The sequence below is a fragment of the Scyliorhinus torazame genome, chromosome 3 (genome assembly GCF_047496885.1).
Source record: "Scyliorhinus torazame isolate Kashiwa2021f chromosome 3, sScyTor2.1, whole genome shotgun sequence".
NCBI lineage: Eukaryota > Metazoa > Chordata > Chondrichthyes > Carcharhiniformes > Scyliorhinidae > Scyliorhinus > Scyliorhinus torazame.
In genome coordinates this window covers 241,770,663-241,793,212 of record NC_092709.1, presented here as the reverse complement: position 1 = coordinate 241,793,212, position 22,550 = coordinate 241,770,663, and the positions used below count along the sequence as shown (strand labels likewise).

At 58.6% G+C, this 22,550-nt stretch overlaps 1 protein-coding gene across 1 annotated transcript in view; it reads left to right on the top strand.

Annotated features, from left to right (window-relative positions):
* The window catches only part of itga1 (integrin, alpha 1), a 370,921-nt gene that overhangs the window by 311,909 nt on the left and 36,462 nt on the right, over positions 1–22,550 (top strand). The window contains exon 26 of the mRNA XM_072497065.1: positions 14,073–14,186. Within this exon, the coding sequence (XP_072353166.1) occupies positions 14,073–14,186 (114 nt within the window). The remainder of the gene's footprint in view (positions 1–14,072; positions 14,187–22,550) is intronic.

The following is a 22,550-nucleotide window of genomic DNA, read 5'->3' as shown; positions in this document are numbered from 1 at the left end:
ACAGTGTGGAAGGCTGGCCTTCTGGCCCTGCGGTCAAGAAGTCTCCCAACCACCCGCTGGCAGGAGGTCCTACCCGATGCCCTACACTCAATTAGGTCGCTCCTCTGCATGGCCACGAATGAGACCCCTCACAACCGATTGTTTATCTTCCCCAGGAAGTCTGCCTCCGGGGTCTCGCTTCCACCTTGGCTGATGGCTCCGGAACCTGTTCTTCTCCGGAGGCACGCGAGGAGCCATAAAACGGACCCCCTGGTCGAAAAGGTCCGACTGCTCCATGCCAACCCCAGTTACGCCTACGTTGAGTACCCCGATGGCAGGCAAGATACGGTTTCCCTACGGGATCTGGCACCCGCTGGATCCCCTACCCTTGCGCCCCCTTTACACACCCCACCGGCGCTGGCACCGCTACCCCCGGCCCTGCCTAGTGCCCCTGCCCCGACCCGGACCGAAGCTCCGACCGCTGTGCTCCCGGATGTGCCCTCAACCGGGACGTCCGTGCCCATCGCACCACCGCCCGAATTGAGGAGGTCGATGAGGACGATCCGGCCACCGAGACGGATGGACCTATGATGGCACTTCACCCCCGCCGGACTCTTTTTAAACAGGGGATGAATGTGATGAACGGTTACTGCCTTATCATCATGTAAGGTGATGTCCCCTTTAAGACCGGGCTTGGAACCCTGGGGACTCCGCCTCTGGCTCCGCCCATCTGTGAGCCATATATAAAACCCTACCAACTGTCCTGGCTTGATACAATTCACACCTCTTTAACCTGGGGTTACCCCATCTCTGGATATGTAAAGATTTAATCACCTGCTAATGGTCGCATTCCAAGCATTGTTTGGCATCTTTGAATTTGTCTATATATGTGTTTCTGGAACATACCTCTTCATTCACCTGAGGAAGGAGCAGCGCTCCGAAAGCAAGTGACATCGAAACAAATCTGTTGGACTTTAACCGGGTGTTGTAAGACTTCGTACTGTGCTCACCCCAGTCCAACGCCGGCATCTCCACATCATGACTACCATATATAAAAGGCTGCCTCATGGGCTGTGCAGCAGTCAGCACATGTCTCAGCTCTAGCATAGTTCTTAGTCTAATAAAGCCTTCTTTACCGTTTACACTCTAAGCGTCGTTATTGAGGGTACCTCAAGGCTCCTTTTCCCGATCCCCTGTAAGGACTGACCCTGATCTTTGAGTTCTTTTAAGTCTATGAGTTGTCCATAGTTTATGCGCTGGAATATTCTCCGGTACAAATTGGTGAAATTCTCCGCCTCACAACACCGCAAATACGAACAGCGCTCAGACGGAGAATCGGGTGTCTTGCCAAATTTGAGATCCGTGCCCGGTGCCGATTAAGGTGCCAGGCCCCAATTTCTCGCTGGTGGCGATATTGGGGTTTGCAACCTGCGGCATTCAAAATCGGCATTTGGATGCATTTAAGTGTGATTAGCAGGTTTGAGCCGGTATGCTCCAGGTCTCCACGATGTCCCTCTCAAGCAAAAGTCATGGCTGCTGAGGGAGAGAGAGAAGGTAAGCAAAGTTTGAAAAACTTAAAAATGTAACCCTTGCTGGGGGGTGGCTGCCAGGGCTGGGGGGGACGGGGGGGGGGGGGGGGGACATGGTGACAGCTCCGTGGATTCGTGTTTGCCCCCATGGGATCAGGGTGGCCTGGCTCAGGCTGTCATTGCTGCAGTATTTGTTTTAAACACACCCATTTGGTAGAAGTTACAGGCCCCTGGCTGCTCACTCTGCTGACTGCTCACTGTTTCCCGTAAACATTCACAGAGCCTCTGGTTATTTGGGAGCCCACCCGTCTGGAAACCCATGGGATGGGCGCGGCCAAGCTCAATCAGTGGCACACCAGGGGCGAAATTCTCCGTTATCGGCGGAAAGTCCGACTTGCGTCACGTCGGAAAAATGGGTCGATAGTCTCCGGCCCGAAATGGGCTAGCAGCGACGTAACGGGATCCGCGCTTGCGCAGTGGTTCACGCCGTGCAGCGTCATACGCGCCGCACAGCGTGACGGCTCATAAGGCCGCGCTGCTCCCCCCCACCCGACCGGAACACCCGACCGCAACACCCGACTGGATGGCTGGCCGCCGCTCAGCCCCGAGGTTCGAGTCACGCGATGTGGAGGCGCTCCTGGACGCGGTGGAGCAGAGGAGGGACGCCCTGTATCCCGGGCACGGCCGCAGAGTTGCCCCACGACACAGCCGGCGTCTGTGGAGGGAAGTGGCAGAGGCCGTCACCGCTGTGGCCCTGACACCACGGACAGGCACCCAGTGCCACAAGAAGGTGAACGACCTCGTCAGAGCAGGCAGGGTGAGCCTCCCACATATCACCCCTCACCCATATCCCCCCTCCCCCATATCCCCCCTCCCCCATATCCCCCCTCCCCCATATCCCCCCTCCCCCATATCCCCCCTCCCCCAGATCCCCCCCTCCCCCATATCCCCCCCTCCCCCATATCCCCCCTCCCCCATATCCCCCCCCCATATCCCCCCCCCCCATATCCCCAAGTGAATCCAGCCCTAACCTTAACCTCTGCAATGCACGCGCAACCAATGGCGTGCATTCATATACCTGCCTAAGAGAGTTGCCTTTTACCCCTGCCACCCCCCCCCCCCGCCCCACAGGAGAAGCGCGCACACAACAATAGGGAGCATGTGAGGACTGGAGGAGGCCCCGCTGATGAGAGGCCACTGACCGAACACCAGGAAAGGGCCCTGGAACTGGCTGATGGACCTGAGGACCGGGAGGTTGCTGATGCAGAGGTCGGGGGCGTACTAGCGAGTGAGCCACCGGCAGCCCGTCCCCATATCCCCCCTCCCCTATATCCCCCTCCCCCATATCACCTGATCACTGCCTGCGTGTCTAACCATGCATGCTTCATTGTGTATCGCAGGACCAAACGTCCAGGCACCCACCCCCTTAGATGCAGACCGCCCGCAGGATGCCCCTCGGAGGCCACGGGAGACGGAGAGACCCGCACCCTCCAGCATGCGACGCCCGCACGATGCCCCTCGGAGACCACGGGAGACGGAGAGACCCGCACCCTCCAGCATGCGACGCCCGCAGGATGCCACTCGGAGGCCACGGGAGACGGAGAGACCTGCACCCTCCAGCATGCGACGCCCGCAGGATGCCCCTCGGAGGCCACGGGAGACGGAGAGACCCGGACCCTCCGGCATGCGACGCCCGCAGGATGCCCCTCGGAGACCACGGGAGACGGAGAGACCCGCACCCTCCAGCATGCGACGCCCGCAGGATGCCCCTCGCACACCACGGGAGACGGAGAGACCTGGAGCAACAGGGAGACGACACCCCCGTCACGTGCGGGAGCGACCCCAGCGATGAGGGTGGCAGCCACAGGCCCCCGTCACATCCGAGCCAGGACACCACTACCCAGGACACCACTACCCAGGACACCACTACCCGGGACACCACTACCCGGGACACCACTACCCGGGACACCACTACCCGGGACACCACTACCCGGGACACCACTACCCGGGACACCACTACCCGGGACACCACTACCCGGGACACCACTACCCGGGACAGCACTATCCAGGAAGACAAAATACCGGACAGTGACTCAGAGTGGATGGGTGGAGACGAACCCCCACCCCAAAGTGCCATGGACTCAGAGTGGGACGAAGAGCACGACACAACGCCACTGCTGTCACCAACACCCTCCACCATCGCAGAAACACTCACCTCGGTTGGGCACTTTAGTGATGAGGTGTCTGGTACACTCACTGGTGCGCACAACACAGCCGTCCCGGTACAGCAGGTGGAGGTAGGAGCAGCAGAGGGGCCGGGCGGTCGGAGGGCAGCCCAGCCCAAGCGAACATCTGCCGCCCAGATGGATCCCGGGTTCCTGGAGTTACCACACCCACACATAGATCCGATGCAACCACCGACCCGGAGACAAGCGAAGAGGGTGACGGGCGGATTGCGGCGGCTGCGGTCGCAGGTGGAGGAGTTCACCCGCGTCCAGGAGCTGGGAGTGGTGCCGGTCATGCGTGCCACCCAGGCCGACACCGCACGGGTGGCGTCCGCGGTGGAGGCAATGGGTGCGACGGTGTCAGACACGGGGAACGGTTTGCGAGGCCTGGGGCTTTCCGTGCAGGCGGCGTCTGTGGCCCAGGAAATGGCTGCCCTCTCACAGGAGGCCATGAGCCAGTGCCAGCGCCAGATGGCAGAGGGGCTCAATGCCATAGCCCAGTCTCAGCAGGCCATGGCCCAGTCTCTGCAGGCCATGGCCCAGTCTCTGCAGGCCATCGCTGAGGGCATCGGCGCCAGTGGCCATGTGCGAGCCGGCGTCGCACTGTCACAGACAGGGTTTGCCAACCCCCTGGGCTCCATGGCTGCAACCCTGCAGACCCCTGTTGATACCAGCACGGGCCTCCAGGACTGGCAGCGCCAGATGTCAGGGGGGCGTCGGATGGCCAGTCCATTCGCATCCCCCACCCATGTAGAGGCCTGGGGGCCATCGGGCACCCCGAGGGAGGAGGAGGTGGTGTGGTCCGTCCCGGCTCCCTCTGTAGGGGAGGTCCCGGTCCACCGCGACACCTCGGACTCCCCCCCTTCCGTCCCAGGTGCATCGGGTGGGCAACGGGCAGGACAGGCTGGCAGCTCGCCATCCCACTCGCCCGGGCCGCAGCCTGGCCCATCTAGGCCAGGACGCCCCAGGAAACGGCCGCCAAAGGGATCCAGTGTCAGAGGGCAGGAATCACAGGAGTCCACCTCCAGTTCTGCTGTACCGTCTGGGGAACCACGTAGACGTAGTCAAAGGGCCCGTAAGGCCAAACAATTAGACACTGAGTAAGTTGGCACGGTTGCAGGGCACAGATGAGTTTTAGGGGCTAGGGCACGTGCATGAACTCCTTTGGTTATTAAAGTCAATGTTACACCTACCGAAGCTGCCTTTGTGCTCTGTCCAAAGTGTGCGGGGGTGTCATGTACGTTGAGCACAAGTGTGTGTGTGAGGGGTGGTCTCACTTCAGCCCCAGGTGAGTCTGCCCCCTTCCCCCTGGGCCGCCATCAACATCCCCCGGGCAGAGGACGGGACCGTGCGCTGCAGTGTCACATCCGCATGCAGGGATGGTCCGGGTGGATGGTGATACTGTGGCCATGGGTCAGACATAGTCCAACGATGTAGAGCCAGGAGCTCACCGCGGGGCGGGTTGTCATCATCCTCCATGGCCTGCGATAGACACGGGTCCACCCGCAACTGTGTGAGCCCGGCCCGTTGTGCCGCAGGTGGATCGGCAATGGGGGGGGGGGTGTGCATGCGGGTGGGGTGGGTGGGGTTGGGGAGGGGGGTGATGTGCTGGGTGGGTGGATGGGTGGGGGGTGTGGGTGGTCGGCTGTTGTCATGGTGTGCGGTCTGTGGCCATACTACCCGATTCCCACGCCCATCCAGTCAGTGAAGCGGGCGTCTATCAGTCTGTCCCGTGCCCGCTGGGCCAGCCGGTAACGGTGGACAGCCACCCGCCTGTGTCTACCCCGCCTGCCCTGACCATTACCCCCATCCCCCTCATCTGGGGAGGACTGCGCCTCTTCCTGCTGCTCCTCCACTCCGCCCTCCTCTGCCTGCGGCACATCGCCCCTCTGTTGGGCTATGTTGTGCAGGACGCAGCACACCACAATGATGCGGCCGACCCTACCTGACCGATACTGGAGGGCGCCCCCAGAGAGGTCCAGGCCCCTGAAACGCATCTTCAGCACGCCAAAGCACCTCTCTATCACTCCCCTTGTCGCTACATGGGCATCATTGTAGCGGTTCTCCGCCTCATTGCGTGGCCTCCGTATAGGCGTCATCAGCCACGATCGCAATGGGTAGCCCCTGTCGCCCAGCAACCAGCCCCTCAGCCGGGGATGGCGTCCCTCATACATGCCGGGGATGGATGACCGCGACAACACGAATGAGTCGTGTACACTGCCTGGGTGACGGGCGCAGACGTGCAGGATCAACATGCGGTGGTCGCAGACCTCCTGTACGTTCATCGAATAGGTCCCCTTCCTATTAGTGAACACGGCCCTGTTATCTGCAGGTGGCCGCACGGCGACGTGCATCCCATCGATCGCGCCCTGGACCATGGGGAACCCGGCCACGGCAGAGAAGCCCACGGCCCGGGGATCTTGGCTGGCCCGGTCCACGGGGAAGCGGATGTAGCGGTGCGCCATGGCATATAGGGCATCTGTCACTGCCCGGATGCACCGGTGCACCGATGTCTGCGATATGCCGGACAGGTCCCCACTCGGTGCCTGGAATGACCCCGTTGCATAAAAGTTCAGGGCCACCGTAACCTTGACGGACACGGGGAGAGGGTGTCCCCCGCCAGTGCCACGCGGTGACAGGTGTGCCAGCAGGTGGCAGATGTGTGCCACGGTTTCCCGCCTCATCCGGAGTCGCCTCCTGCATTCCTGGGCCGTGAGGTCCTGGTATGACTGCCTGGGCCGGTACACACGGGGCGCCCTCGGGTGCCTCTGTTGCCGTGGGGCCGCGATGACCTCCTCCCCCTCTTCGCCCTGTCGGTCGGGTGTCCCTCCAGCCTGGGCGGCTGCCGCCTGACCCTCTGCAGCAGCCTGCGCCGCCTCTCTGGCACGCTCCTCCTCCTCCTCCTCATCCAGGGCAACATAGACATGAGCGGCTGCCGCCACGGCGGCCAACATCGCTGGATGATCTGAAAACATGACGGCCTGGTGGGGGGAGGGGAACGACGACATGTCATCATTGCCCATATCCACTCCTCCCCCCAGCCAGGTGGCATGGACCGCATGGGTCCAACTGTTGGAGGCTGGCACCTGGCCAGGTGGACCAACTCACTTGCCCTCCCATCCCCCTCCCCAGCAGGGACCCCCCTCGGCACAGACCGCCCCCCCCAACCTCCACCCCGGCACGGACCCCCCCATCCCCCTCCCCGGCACGGACCCCCCCCATCCGCCTCCCCGGCACGGCCCCCCCCATCCGCCTCCCCGGCACGCCCCCCCCCCAACCTCCACCCCGGCACGGACCCCCCCATCCCCCTCCCCGGCATGGATCCCCCCCCATCCCACTCCCCGGCACGGACCCCCCCCCATCCCCCTCCCCGGCACGGACCCCCCCCCAACCTCCACCCCGGCATGGACCTCCCATCCCCCTCCCCGGCACGGACCCCCCCATCGCCCTCCCCGGCACGGACCCCCCCCCAACCTCCACACCGGCTCGGACCCCGCCCCCAACCTCCACCCCGGCACGGACACCCCCATCCCCCTCCCCGGCACGGACCCCCCCCCCCCAAACCTCCAACCCGGCACGGACCCCCCCCCAACCTCCACCCCGGCACGGACACCCCCCCCCAACTTCCACCCCGGCACAGACCCCCCCCCCAACCTCCACCCCGGCACGGACCCCCCCCCCCCAATCCCCCTCCCCGGCACGGACCCCCCCCCATCCCCCACCCCGGCACGGACCCCCCATCCCCCTCCCCGGCACGGACCCCCCCCCAACCTCCACCCCGGCACGGACCCCCCACCCCCCTCCCCGGCACGGACCCCCCCCATCCCCCTCCCCGGCATGGACCCACCCCCCAACCTCCACCCCGGCACGAACCCCCCAACCTCCACCCCGACACGGACACCCCCATCCCCCTCCCCGGCACGGACCCCCCCCCCCCCCAACCTCCACCCCGGCACGGACCCCCCCCCCAACCTCCACCCCGGCACGGACACCCCCCCAACCTCCACCCCGGCACGGACACCCCCATCCCCCTCCCCGGCACGGATCCCCCTCCCTGGCACGGACCCCCCCCCCCCCATCCCCCTCCCCGGCACGGAACCCCCATCCCCCTCCCCGGAACGGACCCCCCCCCAACCTCCACCCCGACACGGACCCCCCATCCCCCTCCCCGGCACGGACCACCCCCACCCCCCTCCCCGGCACGAACCCCCCTCATCCCCCTCCCCGGCACGGACCCCCTCCCGGCACTCCCCCGGAGCCCAGCCTACTCTAACCACCCCCCCCCCCCCCGCCCCCGACCGCACACACACACACACACACAACCTGAGACACACCTCTCCTCACACATTCAGACTGCGGCCACGCCATCGCCTGCCCAGAGCCAACCCCCCAGGCCGTCACTCACCTCCACGCTGGTCGGCGTGAGCCTGGAGCACCGGGTCACGCCGATGAAAAGGAGGTTTAATTTACGTCGACGTGAACGGTCATCACGTCGACGGGACTTCGGCCCATCCGGAAGGGAGAATGTCGGCAGGCCGAAAATCGGCTGCCTTGTGCAGACCCGTGATATTCTCCGCGGCAGCGGCGACATTAACGCCCCGCCGACTTTTCTCCCTTCGGAGACTTCGGCAACCGGCGGGGGCGGGATTCACGGCGGCCAACGGCCATTCTCCGACCCTCTGGGGGGTCGGAGAATGACGCCCCAGGTGCTGCCACTCCTCAATTCACTCATCAGAAGCCCAGCACCACCTGTGGTGAGCTCTGCTATTCCCCATGGGGGAAACAGGGGACTAGCAGAGCTCACCCAAAACAAAGGGTGCATGCACCATGGTCTTTGGCACCCACCCTGGCACACTGCCCCTCTCAGAGCAGGGGCCTCACCAGTGACACTATCAGCGAGCCCATTCCACAGGACCACCAGTTGTCTCCAAGCCCTGCCTGCCCACTGCGCCCCTGCCCCCATCCATTCGACACCCGGATAGGTTGTCATAATCTGTGTGTCATACCCAGGCCCCACATCACACTGCAGCTACACTCCCAGTAGACGCACACTCACCTCCGTCTGTAGGACCTGCCCACACACAAGCCTCTAAGCATGGAGGCGATTGGTGGCAGACGGTGACTCTCTCCATCACACAACCTGGTGCCACCCTGCTGGTGGGATAACACAAAATGAGGACACCCACAGTAAACCCCACTGGGCAACAGGACAGGGGCCATAGAGCCCATCGCTGACATAGGTTGCGGCAGCCATCGGTACCCCTGTTGACAGGGATTGGGGTGAAGATAGAGGCTCCCTGATGCCACTCACTGCTGGGGACAAAGGTGCAGTGTGGAAGCCAACATATTGGGGGGAACATCTGAGGGGTGCGGGTGAAGTGCAACTCAGGGTCACCATGTCGCCTGTTACATCTGGATTGGCAAGGGAATACCCCTCTTTCCCACCTCCCACAGAGAATGAATTTCAGAGTACAGCCAGCAATGGTCGCTATCTACCTGGCCACGGCTGTGGTTGCAGAAGCACGGAGGCTGGAGTCGCGGGGCCTGCTCGGGGAGGAACTTGCCCCAGAAGAGCAGGGGCCAGTTGATGAGGCTCCAGAGCCAGCCATCCAACAGGCTGAGGAGGAGGTGCAAAGGAGGCGCCACATCAGGGCACATATGTACCGTCAGCACCTGTCCTTCGAGCAGATGCCAAACTGCCTGTGCCGCTAAACATTTACACTAACCTGGGAAACCGTGCAACGCCTGTGCCTGTACCCGGTGCACCTGGATATCCGCTCCCGGTGGTCGCCAACATGACGGTCGTCCTGAACTTTTATGCCTCTGGGTCTTTCCAGGGGCCGAACAGGGAGCTGTCTGGGATCTCTCCGACATCTGCACACAGGTGCATCCACACAGATTGGTTCAATCTGGACCAGGCACACCAGGATGCCCAAGCAGCAGGATTTGCCACCATCACTGGCATACCTCGGGCCCAGGGGGTAATCTATGGCACACATATCCCCCTATGAGCATCAGCTCATCAGGGGCTGCCCTTCATTAATCAGAAGGGCTTCCACTCCCTAAATGTGCAATTGGTATGAGACCACCAGCTGCATATCATGCACATCTGCGCCCAACACCCAGGTGATGTCCCGGAGGACTGGAGAATAGCCAATGTTGTTCTTTTGTTTAAGAAGGGTAGCAAGGATAATCCAGGGAACTACAGGCCAGTGAGCCTTACGTAAGTGGTAGGGAAATTACTGGAGAGAATTCTTTAGAAGGCAGATCCTGAAGGGAAACATTTGATGACATTATAGCGGGGTGTTGCTCACCTGGGGCGGGGGGGTGGTGGGGGGGTGGCGGGGGGGGGGGGGGTTGGGCGCTGGTACTGGCGAAGGGTGGGGGGGCTGATGCTCGAAATTGGGAGGCAGGGGGCGGGATTGTCTCACACCGGGGCCGGGCCAGAGGATCACCAGGACAGCCGCGAATCGCGCCCCGCCACCCCGCCGATTCTCTGGAGAGTGGAAAATCGTGCCAGCGGGCGCTGGTCGGGGGGCACGATTCGCGGCTGTCCTGGTGATCCTCTGGCCCGGCCCCGGTGTGAGACAATCCCGCCCCCTGCCTCCCAACTTCGAGCATCAGCCCCCCCACCCTTCGCCAGTACCAGCGCCCAACCCCCCCCCCCCCCAGGTGAGCAACACCCCGCTATAATGTCATCAAATGTTTCCCTTCAGGATCTGCCCCACAAGGCCCGGCCCAATCAGGACCGTTCTCATCAGGTCCCAACTCTTGGTTGTGCCAATTTGGTACTTCAAGGTTGTGCCAGGTTACTGCTCTGCCATGTCCCTAATCTGCCTGGGGCTAGAGTGGCCTCTAAACCCCTCTCCCTGGTGTGGGGTTGGATTCTCCATTGCCTGATGCTCATAGCAGGTTTTGTGATCCGGTGGTGAATGGAGCATTGGTCGAAAAACGCATTGGTGCTGTTTCTGAAGCAATTCAGGACATGCTAATGGACGATCACTCTGCCCACGTGAATCTAGAGCAATTCTCATTCTGCTGGTGTCGAATTCGCTGGGGCCAGAATTGGCGCTGGAGAGATTGACAAGTTGAGCTACTTATAAGGAGTTCACTCCCACCCACTCTCATTCCAGCTAAGAAGATGACTCTGACTTTTGACAAAGTCGTATAAGAGATTAGTGTGTAAATTTAAAGTGCATGGGATTAGGGGTAGTGTATTGAGTTGAATAGAAACTGATTGGCAGACAGGAAACAAGGAGTAGGATTTAATGGGCCTTTTTCAAATTGACAGGTAGTGGCGAGTTGGATACCGCAGGGATCAGTGCTAGAAACCCAGCTATTCACAATATAAATGATTCAGATGAGGGAACAGAGTTTATTATCTCCAAATTTGCAGATGATTAGAGGTGATTCAGTGTGATTTGGACAAGTTGAGTGAATGGGCAAATAAGTGGCAGATACAGTATAATTTGGATGAATGTGAGGTTATCCACTATGGCAGCAAAAGTGGGTAGGAAGACCATGATCTGAATGGAATCTGCAACCAGACCTGGGTGTCCTCGTACACCAGTTGCTGAAGGTAAGCCTGCAGGTGCAGCAGGTGGTAAAGAAGGCAAATGGTGTGTTGGTCTTCATTGCGAGAGGATTCGAGTACAGGAGCAGGGATGTCTTTCTGCAATTATACAGGACCTTGGTGAGGACACACCTGGAATATTGGGTGCAGTTTTGGTCTCCTTATCTGAGGAAGGATTTTCTCGCTATAGAGGGAGTGCAGCGAAGGTTTACCAGACTGATTTCGGTGCTGAAAATTGGTGCCAGCGGGCGCTGGTCGGGGGCCGCTCTCTGGCACCCCCCCCCCCGGCGATTTTCTGCCCGAGTGGGCCGAGCAGCCACGCAAAAAAAGCCGGGTCCCGCCGGCGCCGTTCACACCTGCTCGTACCCGGCGGGACCTCGGCGTGGATGCATCCGGGGTCGGCCTTGTGGTGGGGGGTGGGGGGTAGGGGGTTCCGACCCCGGAAGGGGTCCTCCGCTGTGGCCTGGGTCATACCGATCGGCTGGCCGGCCTCTCGGGCTGGGGGCCTCTTTTGTTCCGCGCCGGCCCCTGTAGCCCTACGCCATGTTGCGTCGGGGTCGGCACGGAGAAGGAAGACACTGCGCATGCGCACATTGCCACCAGCCCCACAGCACATACGTAGACCCGCGGCGCCCATCTGACACCAGGGATCGGCAGCTGGAGAGGTGTGGGTCGCTCCAGTGCCATGCTGGACCCATGCAGGGGTCAGAATTGCTGCTCCTGAGGCCTTGTTGCCGCCATCGAGAAATGCGACGGCATCAACACTTTGCCTCAGGATCAGAGAATCCCGCCCAGAGTCTTTGCCGGAGATTCCACGGGGGGGAGCCTGATGCCAGGGGGTGACAGGGCATTAGTCTCAAATCGAGCCGACCTTTTTAAGGGTTGAGGAGCTGGACCTGTGTAGCCACCTGAGTTGGCCACTTCCCGACTTAAAATGGAGAACTGCAAAGGCTGAAGGGAAATTCAGCTAACACAGGCAAAGACTAGCAAATACAGAAACCATGTATATTGGAACCTGCAAACAACCAGACAGCACCAAAACCAGCAGCCATCTGCATAGTAATGTAGCAGCCATCTACATAGTAATGTGCGATTCCCAGGCACAATGGCAACAGTTCAGGTAAATAAAGCCAAGCCAGACTCCTCGGCGCCAGCAGGAGCCAAGACCAAGGAAGGCCAACAGACTCTTAGGACCGCCCAGCGAGCAGGGAACCGTTCCAGCATTGGAGAAATCGATCCAAGTGATCGGAAAGTAGTCCAATCACTTGGAACCAGGTACGGGGTCCGCCCCGAAGGGCAGGAAGCCCCTGGGGACTATAAAGTAAAGCCCCCAAGTTCAAATCATCCTTCTTTGGCAGGGTCACTCAGCAACTTGAACCAACCCTTGACAGTGACCTGGCTTGTTGCCTCCAAGCAAGTAAGTCTCAAGTCAACGCTCGCTATGAGATCGGCGCTCCTAGCTACCAGTCCATACCAGCTTTGAATCCTGCAGACTCAGGACCTGAATGAAAGGCCATTTGTTCCCCTGACCTGGTGGGCCAGCCTGAAGCTAAGTATAGGCCTGTTAGTGATAGAAATAGCCTAGAAAGTAGAGCTATTGACCAAGTTATTGATCATTACTTTAACTTGAACCTCGTGGCGGTATCATACAGATGCCTGGCGACTCGAGAGCAAAGGTTATAAAACAGAGCCAATTGAACCAACCAAAAGTTAGCAACACATGCCAATGTCTTCAGATCACGCACACGTCATTCAGGGCGCAGTTCACCCCAAACTTCAAAACATTTTCTACGCTTGGATGGATTGTAATCTGGATCACACTGAACTACCTGGTGGGAATCAGACCACAGGCTGGGTCCTCCGCCCCGCCGTGCCACATTTCTGCCTCGACCCGCCGGCAGGATTCTCTGTTACGCCGGCCGGCCAATGGCCGGCCTCGCTGTCGGGAAACTCACGGGCGCCGGCAAAATGGAGAATCCTGCCGGCGGAGAATCCCACCCCATGTTTCCAGCAGCAGACCACACTTAAAAAATTTCTTGGGAGAATTGCAGCTATTATCTTCAGAGAGAGCGGGAGCGAGAGTTTCCTTGCCACTCCCTTTTGCCAGATAATTTCTGTGTGTGTGTGTATGGTTTGACAAAACAAGATTTTAACCTCATATGTACATATTCCAATAAGAGATTTGATTAACATGTCTTGCAGTCATTCGTGTAGAACAAGTAATTGCATTTTAGCTCCTTTATCTCTGAAACCTTTGACACATTTCAAGTTAGTAGAAACCAACAAGAGTTGGTTGTTATTTCATCCTGTACAGTGAGATTTGAGTGTATTTCGAGTGTTGCTGGCTGGTTAACAGTTTTGATTATCTTGAGAGATTTACTATTAATTAAAGTCCAGCACATTGCATTTTAATGCCTTCCTTCCCCTCTCCGATGATATTGTGCAATGTCTCGATTAGTGATATCGTAGCACCAATCAGTTCTGCCTAAGACAATATGATAGGGTGAATTCCCCACCTCCCCATCCGCGTGTTCCTTGTGGCGCGCTGTCACTGGCAGCGCGATTCTCGGTTCCCACCGCCAGCCAATGAGCTTTCCCATTGGAGCCGCCCCACGCTGTCGGGAAACCCGCAGGCGGGGCAGCGCTGCCGGTGGAACAGAGAATCCCACCGGCGGAGAATTCACCCCTACATGTTGCCAGCACTAATTAAAACAATCCTCATAGAATCAAATGTTCCTAAAATGTTTCCTTTTGTTTTACTCACAGATCCACAATGATGAAGTATTTCCAATTTCACATCTTAGAATGACTATAACGTTCCCATATGTATCTCCTGCGAATAATACTCTTCTATATTTGACTGGATTGACGTTTTCCTCAGTAAGTTACTATTTTATAGTTTGATGTTTGATTTGCTTTTTCAGTCAGTGCAGTGAATACGGTGGATAAGGTGCCTGAATACTATTGATTTTCACTCTAAAACTTAAAATGATATTTGATTGGACAGTTATCAAAAAACACTAGGGATTATTCAGTGATCTGTGTTCCCAGCATGGAGCCTCACTTAATAGAAGCATAGATCAGAGAATCTGAATAAAAATCCTGGAACTTATCACTGATCTGCATCACAGTGGAGTGGTTTATCTCTGCACTCCCATCTGCAGATTCATGATACTGGATTTTCTTTTCTCTCTGCCCTTTTCTTGACATTTCATTTTGTCATCATTAAGAAACTGCCATAAATGTTAATACACAACAGTAAAATACAAAAATGATCGGGCAGCACGGTGGCACAGTGGGTTAGCCCTGCTGCCGAGGTCCCAGGTTCGATCCCGGCTCTGGGTCATTGTCCGTGTGGAGTTTGCACATTCTCCCCGTGTTTGCGCGGGTTTCACCCCCACAATCCAAAAAGATGTGCAAGCTTGGTGGATTGGCCACGCTAAATTGCCCCTTAAATGGAAAAAATGAATTGGGTACACTAACTTAAATTTAAAAATGATAATAAAGAGAAAATGGGTTGATCAAATTGATTACAAACAACTAATCTTTCTAATGAGATGATAATGCAGAGAGGTGAACCTCAACATTGTCTTCTGAAAAAATTAGAGGCAAAATTCCGATGCCCAGACAATCCAACATAAAACTTTCTTCGGGGTGGCGAGGAATCCCAATGGAAGGGGAACCATCTAAGTTGTTACCAATGAATCCTTTTACATTTCAAAAACTGTAAGGAGGGGAATATTTATAAATTCCCTTATGTTTGGGCAAACATCACTTACAAATCAGTAGACAGTATAAGCAGTAATTATATTTTTATTACTAAAAAATAGTGATGCACAGAAAGATTTCCCTCTCATTAGCAGAAGCTCCTAGTTTCAATTTCAAGTCTTGCCTCTCAATAACTCTGACCCTTTAGTATGACTACAGTTTCAGCATCTGACTTCTGGCGTTAGTCTTCCTGTAACCCTTAATGTCTGCAGCAATTTAGCCAACCTGCCTAGCCCTGCCTCTTCATTTTAAAGTCTGTATCAGGCTTAATTGCCTCCAGTGCATTTGCAACACTTTGGTCTTTTTTTCTCACTTTGTTTATCTGGTGGTAAGTGTTAGGCAATAAGACAAGGGGCGTCATTCTCCGACCCCCTGCCGGGTCGGAGAATCGCCAAGGGGGCGGTGTGAATCCCGCCCGCACAGGCCGCCAAATTCTCCGACACCGGAGATTCGGAGGGGGCAGGAATCACGCCGTGTCAGTCGGCGGGCCCACCCCCGGCGATTCTCCGGCCCGCGATGGGCAGAAGTCCCGCTGCTGCTATGCCAGTCCCGCCGCCGTGAATTGAACCAGGTCCCTTACCAGCGGGACCTGGCAGCGGAGCGAGCTCTGGGGATCTGGGGGGTGCGGGGCGATCTGGCCCTGGGGGGTGCCCCCGCGGTGGCCTGGTCCGCGATCAGGGCCCACCGATCCGCAGGCGGACCTGTGCCGTGGGGGCACTCTTTTACTACGCGTCGGCCATGTAGGCTGACATGTAGGTGACCCCCCCCCCCCGCGCATGCGGGGGATGATGTCAGCAGCCACTGACGCTCCCACGCATGCGCGGACTTCCGCCAGCCAGCGGAGCCCCTTTGGCCCCGGCTGGCGTGGTGCCAAAGGATTTCCACGCCAGCCCAACGCCGGAGTGGTTCATGCCACTCCATCCCGCCGGGACCCCCCGCCCCGCTGGGTAGGGGAGAATCCCACCCCAGATCAGAGTATTTTCACCATGCAATTGTTCCAAAACAATGCATGAATCATTTGATGGCATTGCTGTGCCTTAAGGTCAAGTAGGCCACAAAGGATTCTACACACTCCTATAAACTGATAAAAACTATTTTTTTCCAAAAAAAAGCTAATATACAATATTGATAACTCAAAAATGGCCCAGGTATGTAAAGTAATAAGTTGGTAACTGAAACGGTCAATGGGCCATAGGTGTTTGATAACTTAAACTGCACACATTCCAAAAAGTTGAACGTGTAAGATAAATTACTTCACATGAAAAGTAGTTTGTGGAATTGGAATATTAAAACGTTTCTGAAGTGTTGAATACTTTTACTCGCATGTTGAAGCTGACTCCAATTTTCAAGACAAAAATAATTTATCAGAAAACATTTACCGATATTCCAAACATGAAAATAATAGAATTATGCAAATCTACAGTGACAAGTTCCTTCCACTGAAAATATAGCCACATTTTCTTCATGGACAACAATGCTGAAGTCCTGACTCATATGTTATCTGAAGTGTCAATTTAGCTAACATCTTTCTCGCTGGCCTCCCTGCTCAACTCGACAAAAACTCCAGTGTGTCCAAAATACATCTGACACTTACCTTTCCACTTCCCTGCATTTTCCTGCATCTTGTGTATTCTTCTTGCCAGTTCGCTTGTCCTCTCCATTTGGCATCATAGACAAACTTTATACCCAAACGTTCATGTCTAAGTCCAGAGCACGCAATCCCTGAGCACCTCACTATACAACAGAAATCAGTTTGAGTAATACACTATGACCATGATGCTTTAATGGCACTTCAGTGGAACATTTACCTTTTAGTGCCCAGGCGAAGAATGATTAGGCCTTGACTGAAACGTATAGCACAGAAGCCATGAACCATAGCCATGTGCTTACAATGGAACTAGAAGAAGGAACACATTTGTATTTATATATTGCCTTTCCAGCCTCCCCGAACAGGTGCCAGAATGTGGCGACTAGGGGCTTTTCACAGTAACCTCATTGAAGCCTACTCGTGACAATAAGCGATTTTCATTTCATTTTCATTTTCATGTCCTCAATGTCTCAAAGTGCTTTAAAGTCAATGGATTACTTTGGAGTATCTAATCCGTGTTAGTTTATAGGAAACAATCAGTTTCCCCACAACAAAGTCCCACAAAGAGCCGTGAGACCGAATAAAAAGTTAACTTCAAAAATGGTTTCATGAGATTTTATGTCGACCTGAAGAGGCCTCAGTTTATTATCTCATTTAAAAAATATCACTTCTTACAATCCCACACTCTGTAGAGCACTGCAGATGATAAGTTCAAGGCCCTTTTGTCATCAGTACTATAAGCCAGCTCCAGCATGCATGCAGCATAGCTTGAGGTGCTCTGATGGTTGACTGAAATTCCCTCTTCCCTCCACTGATCTTGCTGCAATATGACTTCCACTTACCCCGCTAACCCGACCATGACCGTGTCCCAGTTTGCTTGGTCATGTGTCGTTAAGCATAATAACCGGGCTGCTGGTAGTCAATCAAAATCAGGCTGGGGCTGCAGTGGGATGGCTACCACAGCACCAAAAGAGACAGGAGACGCATTGAAGAGGCAAAAAGACGAAGCTCAGTCTAACAATCTTATCCAAGATAAAGGCAGCAAGGCCATCAATCGGTAATTTTGTGGAGGGGTATAGTTGCAAGATTACAAAGCCCTCTTTTTCCATCAGGTAGATCATTCTGTGACTCTCCCTGCAACCACCACTGGGTGAGGAACTGTGATGGTGTAATGGTGGGAAGGGACTAGCTTGATGGCAGGACAGAAATTGAGGGGAGGAGGATGAGGTGTAAGTCGACCATGCCATCCAGGCTTGCCTCCTTTTTCATCAGTATCCCACCTGGAGGATAGTTCAACTCAGCATGTCTGAATGATGAACTTACCCCTTTCAAACGCTGGACTGGTTCTATTTCTGGCCTCATCTATTGTGTTCAGAAGACCAAACGATGTCGGAGCACAAGCAGGCAACGCGAGCCATCGAGACTGCGCCGCCAGTCAATGAGGTTGTGACTGATCTGATCTGATAATCCTCAACTCCACTTTCGTCCTTTATCCCCATAACCCTTGATTCCCACACTGATTAAAAATATGTCTCTCTCAGCCTTGAACATACTTAACAACCCAACTCTACAGCCCTCTGTAATAAAGAATTCCATAAATTTACTATGCTTTAAGAGAAAAATGTCTCCTCATATCTGCCTTAAATGGGTGACCCCTTACTCTGAGATTATGCCCTCTGGTCCTAGATTCTCCAACAAAGGGAAACATTGGGCGGAATTCTCCACCCCCCTCGACGGGTGGGAGAATCGCCCGGGCTCCGTGCGAGTCCCGCCACGCCGCCCCGACGCCCGCATGCGATTCTCCCGCCAAATTGGCGCGGCAAGAATCAGGGGCGTCATTCTCCGACCCCCCAGAGGGTCGGAGAATGGCTGTTGGCCGCCGTGAATCCCGCCCCCGCCGGTTGCCGAAGTCTCCGAAGGGAGAAAAGTCGGCGGGGCGTTAATGTCGCCGCTGCCATCGGAGAATGTCACGGGTCTGCGCAAGGCAGCCGATCTTCGGCCTGCCGATATTCTCCCTTCCGGATGGGCCGATGTCCCGTCGACGTGATGACCGTTCACGTCGACGTAAATTAAATCTCCTTTTCATCGGCGTGACCCTGTGCTCCAGGGTCACGCCGACCAGCGTGGAGGTGAGTGCCGGCCTGGGGGTTTGGCTCTGGGCAGGCGATGGCGTGGCCGCAGTCTGAATGCGTGAGGAGAGGTGTGTCTCGGGTTGTGTGTGTGTGTGTGTGTGTGCGGCGGGGGGGGGGGGGGGGTGGTTAGAGTGGGCTGGGCTCCGGGGGAGTGCCGGGAGGGGGTCCGTGCCGGGCAGGGGGATGGGGTGTCCGTGCCGGGGTGGAGGTTGGGGGGGTCCGTGCCGGGGTGGAGGTTGGGGGGGGGTCCGTGCCGGGGTGGAGGTTGGGGGGGGGGGTCCGTGCCGGGGTGGAGGTTGGGGGGGAGTCCGTGCCGGGGTGGAGGTTGGGGGGGGGGGGTCCGTGCCGGGGTGGAGGTTGGGGGGGGGGGGTCCGTGCCGGGGAGGGGGATGGGGGGTCCGTGCCGGGGTGGAGGTTGGGGGGGGGTCCGTGCCGGGGTGGAGGTTGGGGGGGTCCGTGCCGGAGAGGGGGATGGGGGGGGTCCGTGCCGGGGTGGAGGTTGGGGGGGGTCCGTGCCGGGGAGGGGGATGGGGGGTCTGTGCCGGGGTGGAGGTTGGGGGGGGTCCGTGCCGGGGTGGAGGTTGGGGGGGTCCGTGCCGGAGAGGGGGATGGGGGGGGTCCGTGCCGGGGTGGAGGTTGGGGGGGGGTCCGTGCCGGGGAGGGGGATGGGGGGTCCGTGCCAGGGTGGAGGTTGGGGGGGGGTCCGTGCCTGGGAGGGGGATGGGGGGTCCGTGCCGGGGTGGAGGTTGGGGGGGGGGGGTCCGTGGCGGGGAGGGGGATGGGGGGGTCCGTGCCAGGGTGGAGGTTGGGGGGGTCTGTGCCGGGGAGGGGGATGGGGGGTCTGTGCCGGGGTGGAGGTTGGGGGGGGTCCGTGCCGGGGTGGAGGTTGGGGGAGGGGTCCGTGCCGGGGTGGAGGTTGGGTGGGGTCCATGCCGGGGAGGGGGATGGGGGTCTCCGTGCCGGGGTGGAGGTTGGGGGGGGGTCCGTGCCGGGTTGGAGGTTGGGGGGGTCCATGCCGGGTAGGGGGATGGGGGGGGGGGTCCGTGCCGGGGTGGAGGTTGGGGGGGGTCCGTGCCGGGGAGGGGGATGGGGGGTCCGTGCCGGGGTGGAGGTTGGGGGGGTGTCCGTGCCGGGGAGGGGGATGGGGGGTCCGTGCCGGGGTGGAGGTTGGGGGGGGGTCCGTGGCGGGGAGGGGGATGGGGGGGTCCGTGCCGGGGTGGAGGTTGGGGGGGGTCTGTGCCGGGGAGGGGGATGGGGGGTCTGTGCCGGGGTGGATGTTGGGGGGGGTCCGTGCCGGGGTGGAGGTTGTGGGGGGGTCCGTGCCGGGGTGGAGGTTGGGGGGGGGGTCCGTGCCGGGGAGGGGGATGGGGGGTCCGTGCCGGGGTGGAGGTTGGGGGGGGTCCGTGCCGGGGAGGGGGATGCGAGGGCAAGTGAGTTGGTCCACCTGGCCAGGTGCCAACCTCCAACAGTTGGACCCATGCGGTCCATGCCACCTGGCTGGGGGTAGGAGGGGATAATGATGACTGGTCGTCGTTCCCCTCCCCCCACCAGGCCGTCATGTTTTCCGATCATCCAGCGATGTTGGCCGCCGTGGCGGCAGCTGCTAATGTCTATGTTGCCCTGGATCAGGAGGAGGAGGAGGAGGAGCGTGCCAGAGAGGCGGCGCAGGCTGCCGCAGAGGGACAGGCGGCAGCCGCCCAGGCTGGAGGGACACCTGACCGACAGGACGAGGAGGGGGAGGAGGACGTCGCGGCCCCACGGCAACGGAGGCACCCGAGGGCGCCCCGTGTGTACCGGCTCCGGCAGTCATACCAGGACCTCACGGACCGTGAATGCAGGAGGAGACTCCGGATGAGGCGGGAAACCGTGGCACACATCTGCCACCTGCTGGCACACCTGTCACCGCGTGGCACTGGCAGGGGACACCCTCTCCCCGTGTCCGTCAAGGTTACGGTGGCCCTGAACTTTTATGCAACGGAGTCATTCCAGGCACCGAGTGGAGACCTGTCCGGCATATCGCAGATATCGGTGCATCGGTGCATCCGGGCAGTGACAGATGCCCTGTATGCCATGGCGCACCGCTACATCCGCTTCCCCGTGGACCGGGCCAGCCAAGTTGCCCGGGCCGTGGGCTTCTCTGCCGTGGCCGGGTTCCCCATGGTCCAGGGCGCGATCGATGGGATGCACGTCGCTGTGCGGCCACCTGCAGATAACAGGGCCGTGTTCATCAATAGGAAGGGGACCTATTCGATGAACATACAGGTGGTCTGCGACCACCGCATGATGATCCTGCACGTCTGCGCCCGTTACCCAGGCAGTGTACACGACTCATACGTGTTGTCGCGGTCATCCATCCCCGGCATGTACGAGGGACGCCATCCCCGGCTGAGGGGCTGGTTGCTGGCCGACAGGGGCTACCCATTGCGATCGTGGCTGATGACGCCTGTACGGAGGCCACGCAATGAGGCGGAGAACCGCTACAATGATGCCCATTTAGCGACAAGGGGAGTGATAGAGAGGTGCTTTGGCGTGCTGAAGATGCGTTTCAGGTGCCTGGACCTCTCTGGGGGCGCCCTCCAGTATCGGTCAGATAGGGTCGGCCGCGTCATTGTGGTGTGCTGCGTCCTGCACAACATAGCCCAGCAGAGGGGCGATGTGCCGCAGGCAGAGGAGGACAGAGTGGAGGAGCAGCAGGAAGAGGCGCAGTCCTCCCCAGATGCGGGGGATGGGGGTAATGGTCAGGGCAGACGGGGTAGACACAGGCGGGTGGCTGTCCACCGTTACCGGCTGGCCCAGCGGGCACGGGACAGACTGATAGACGCCCGCTTCACTGACTAGATGGGCGTGGGAATCGGTTAGTATGGCCACAGACCGCACACCATGGCAACAGCCGACCACCCCCACCCCCCACCCATCCACCCACCCAGCACCCTCACCCCCCTCCCCAACCCCACCCACCCCACCCGCATGCACACCACACACCCCCATTGCCGATCCACCTGCGGCACAACGGGCCGGGCTCACACAGTTGCGGGTGGACGCGTGTCTATTGCAGGCCATGGAGGATGATGACAACCCGCCCTGCAGTGAGCTCCTGGCTCCACATCGTTGGACTATGTCTGACCCATGGCCACAGTACCACCATCCACCCGGACCATCCCTGCATGCGGCTGTGACACTGCAGCGCACGGTCCCGTCCTCTGCCCGGGGGATGTTGATGGCGGCCCAGGGGGAAGGGGGCAGGCTCACCTGGGGCTGAGGTAAGACCACCCCTCACACACACACTTGCGCTCAACGTACATGACACCCCCGCACGCTTTGGACAGAGCACAAAGGCAGCTTCTGTAGGTGTAACATTGACTTTAATAACCAAACGAGTTCATGCACGTGCGCTAGCCCCTAAAACTCATCTGTGCCCTGAACCCATGCCAACTTACTCAGTGTCTAATTGTTTGCCCTTACGGGCCCTTTGACTACGTCTACGTGGTTCCCCAGACGGTACAGCAGAACTGGAGGTGGACTCCTGTGATTCCTGCCCTCTGACACTGGATCCCTTTGGCGGCCGTTTCCTGGGGCGTCCTGGCCTAGATGGGCCAGGCTGCGGCCCGGGCGACTGGGATGGCGAGCTGCCAGCCTGTCCTGCCCGTTGCCCACCTGATGCACCTGGGACGGAAGGGGGGGAGTCCGAGGTGTCGCGGTGTACCGGGACCTCCCCTACAGGGGGAGCCGGGACGGACCACACCACCTCCTCCTCCC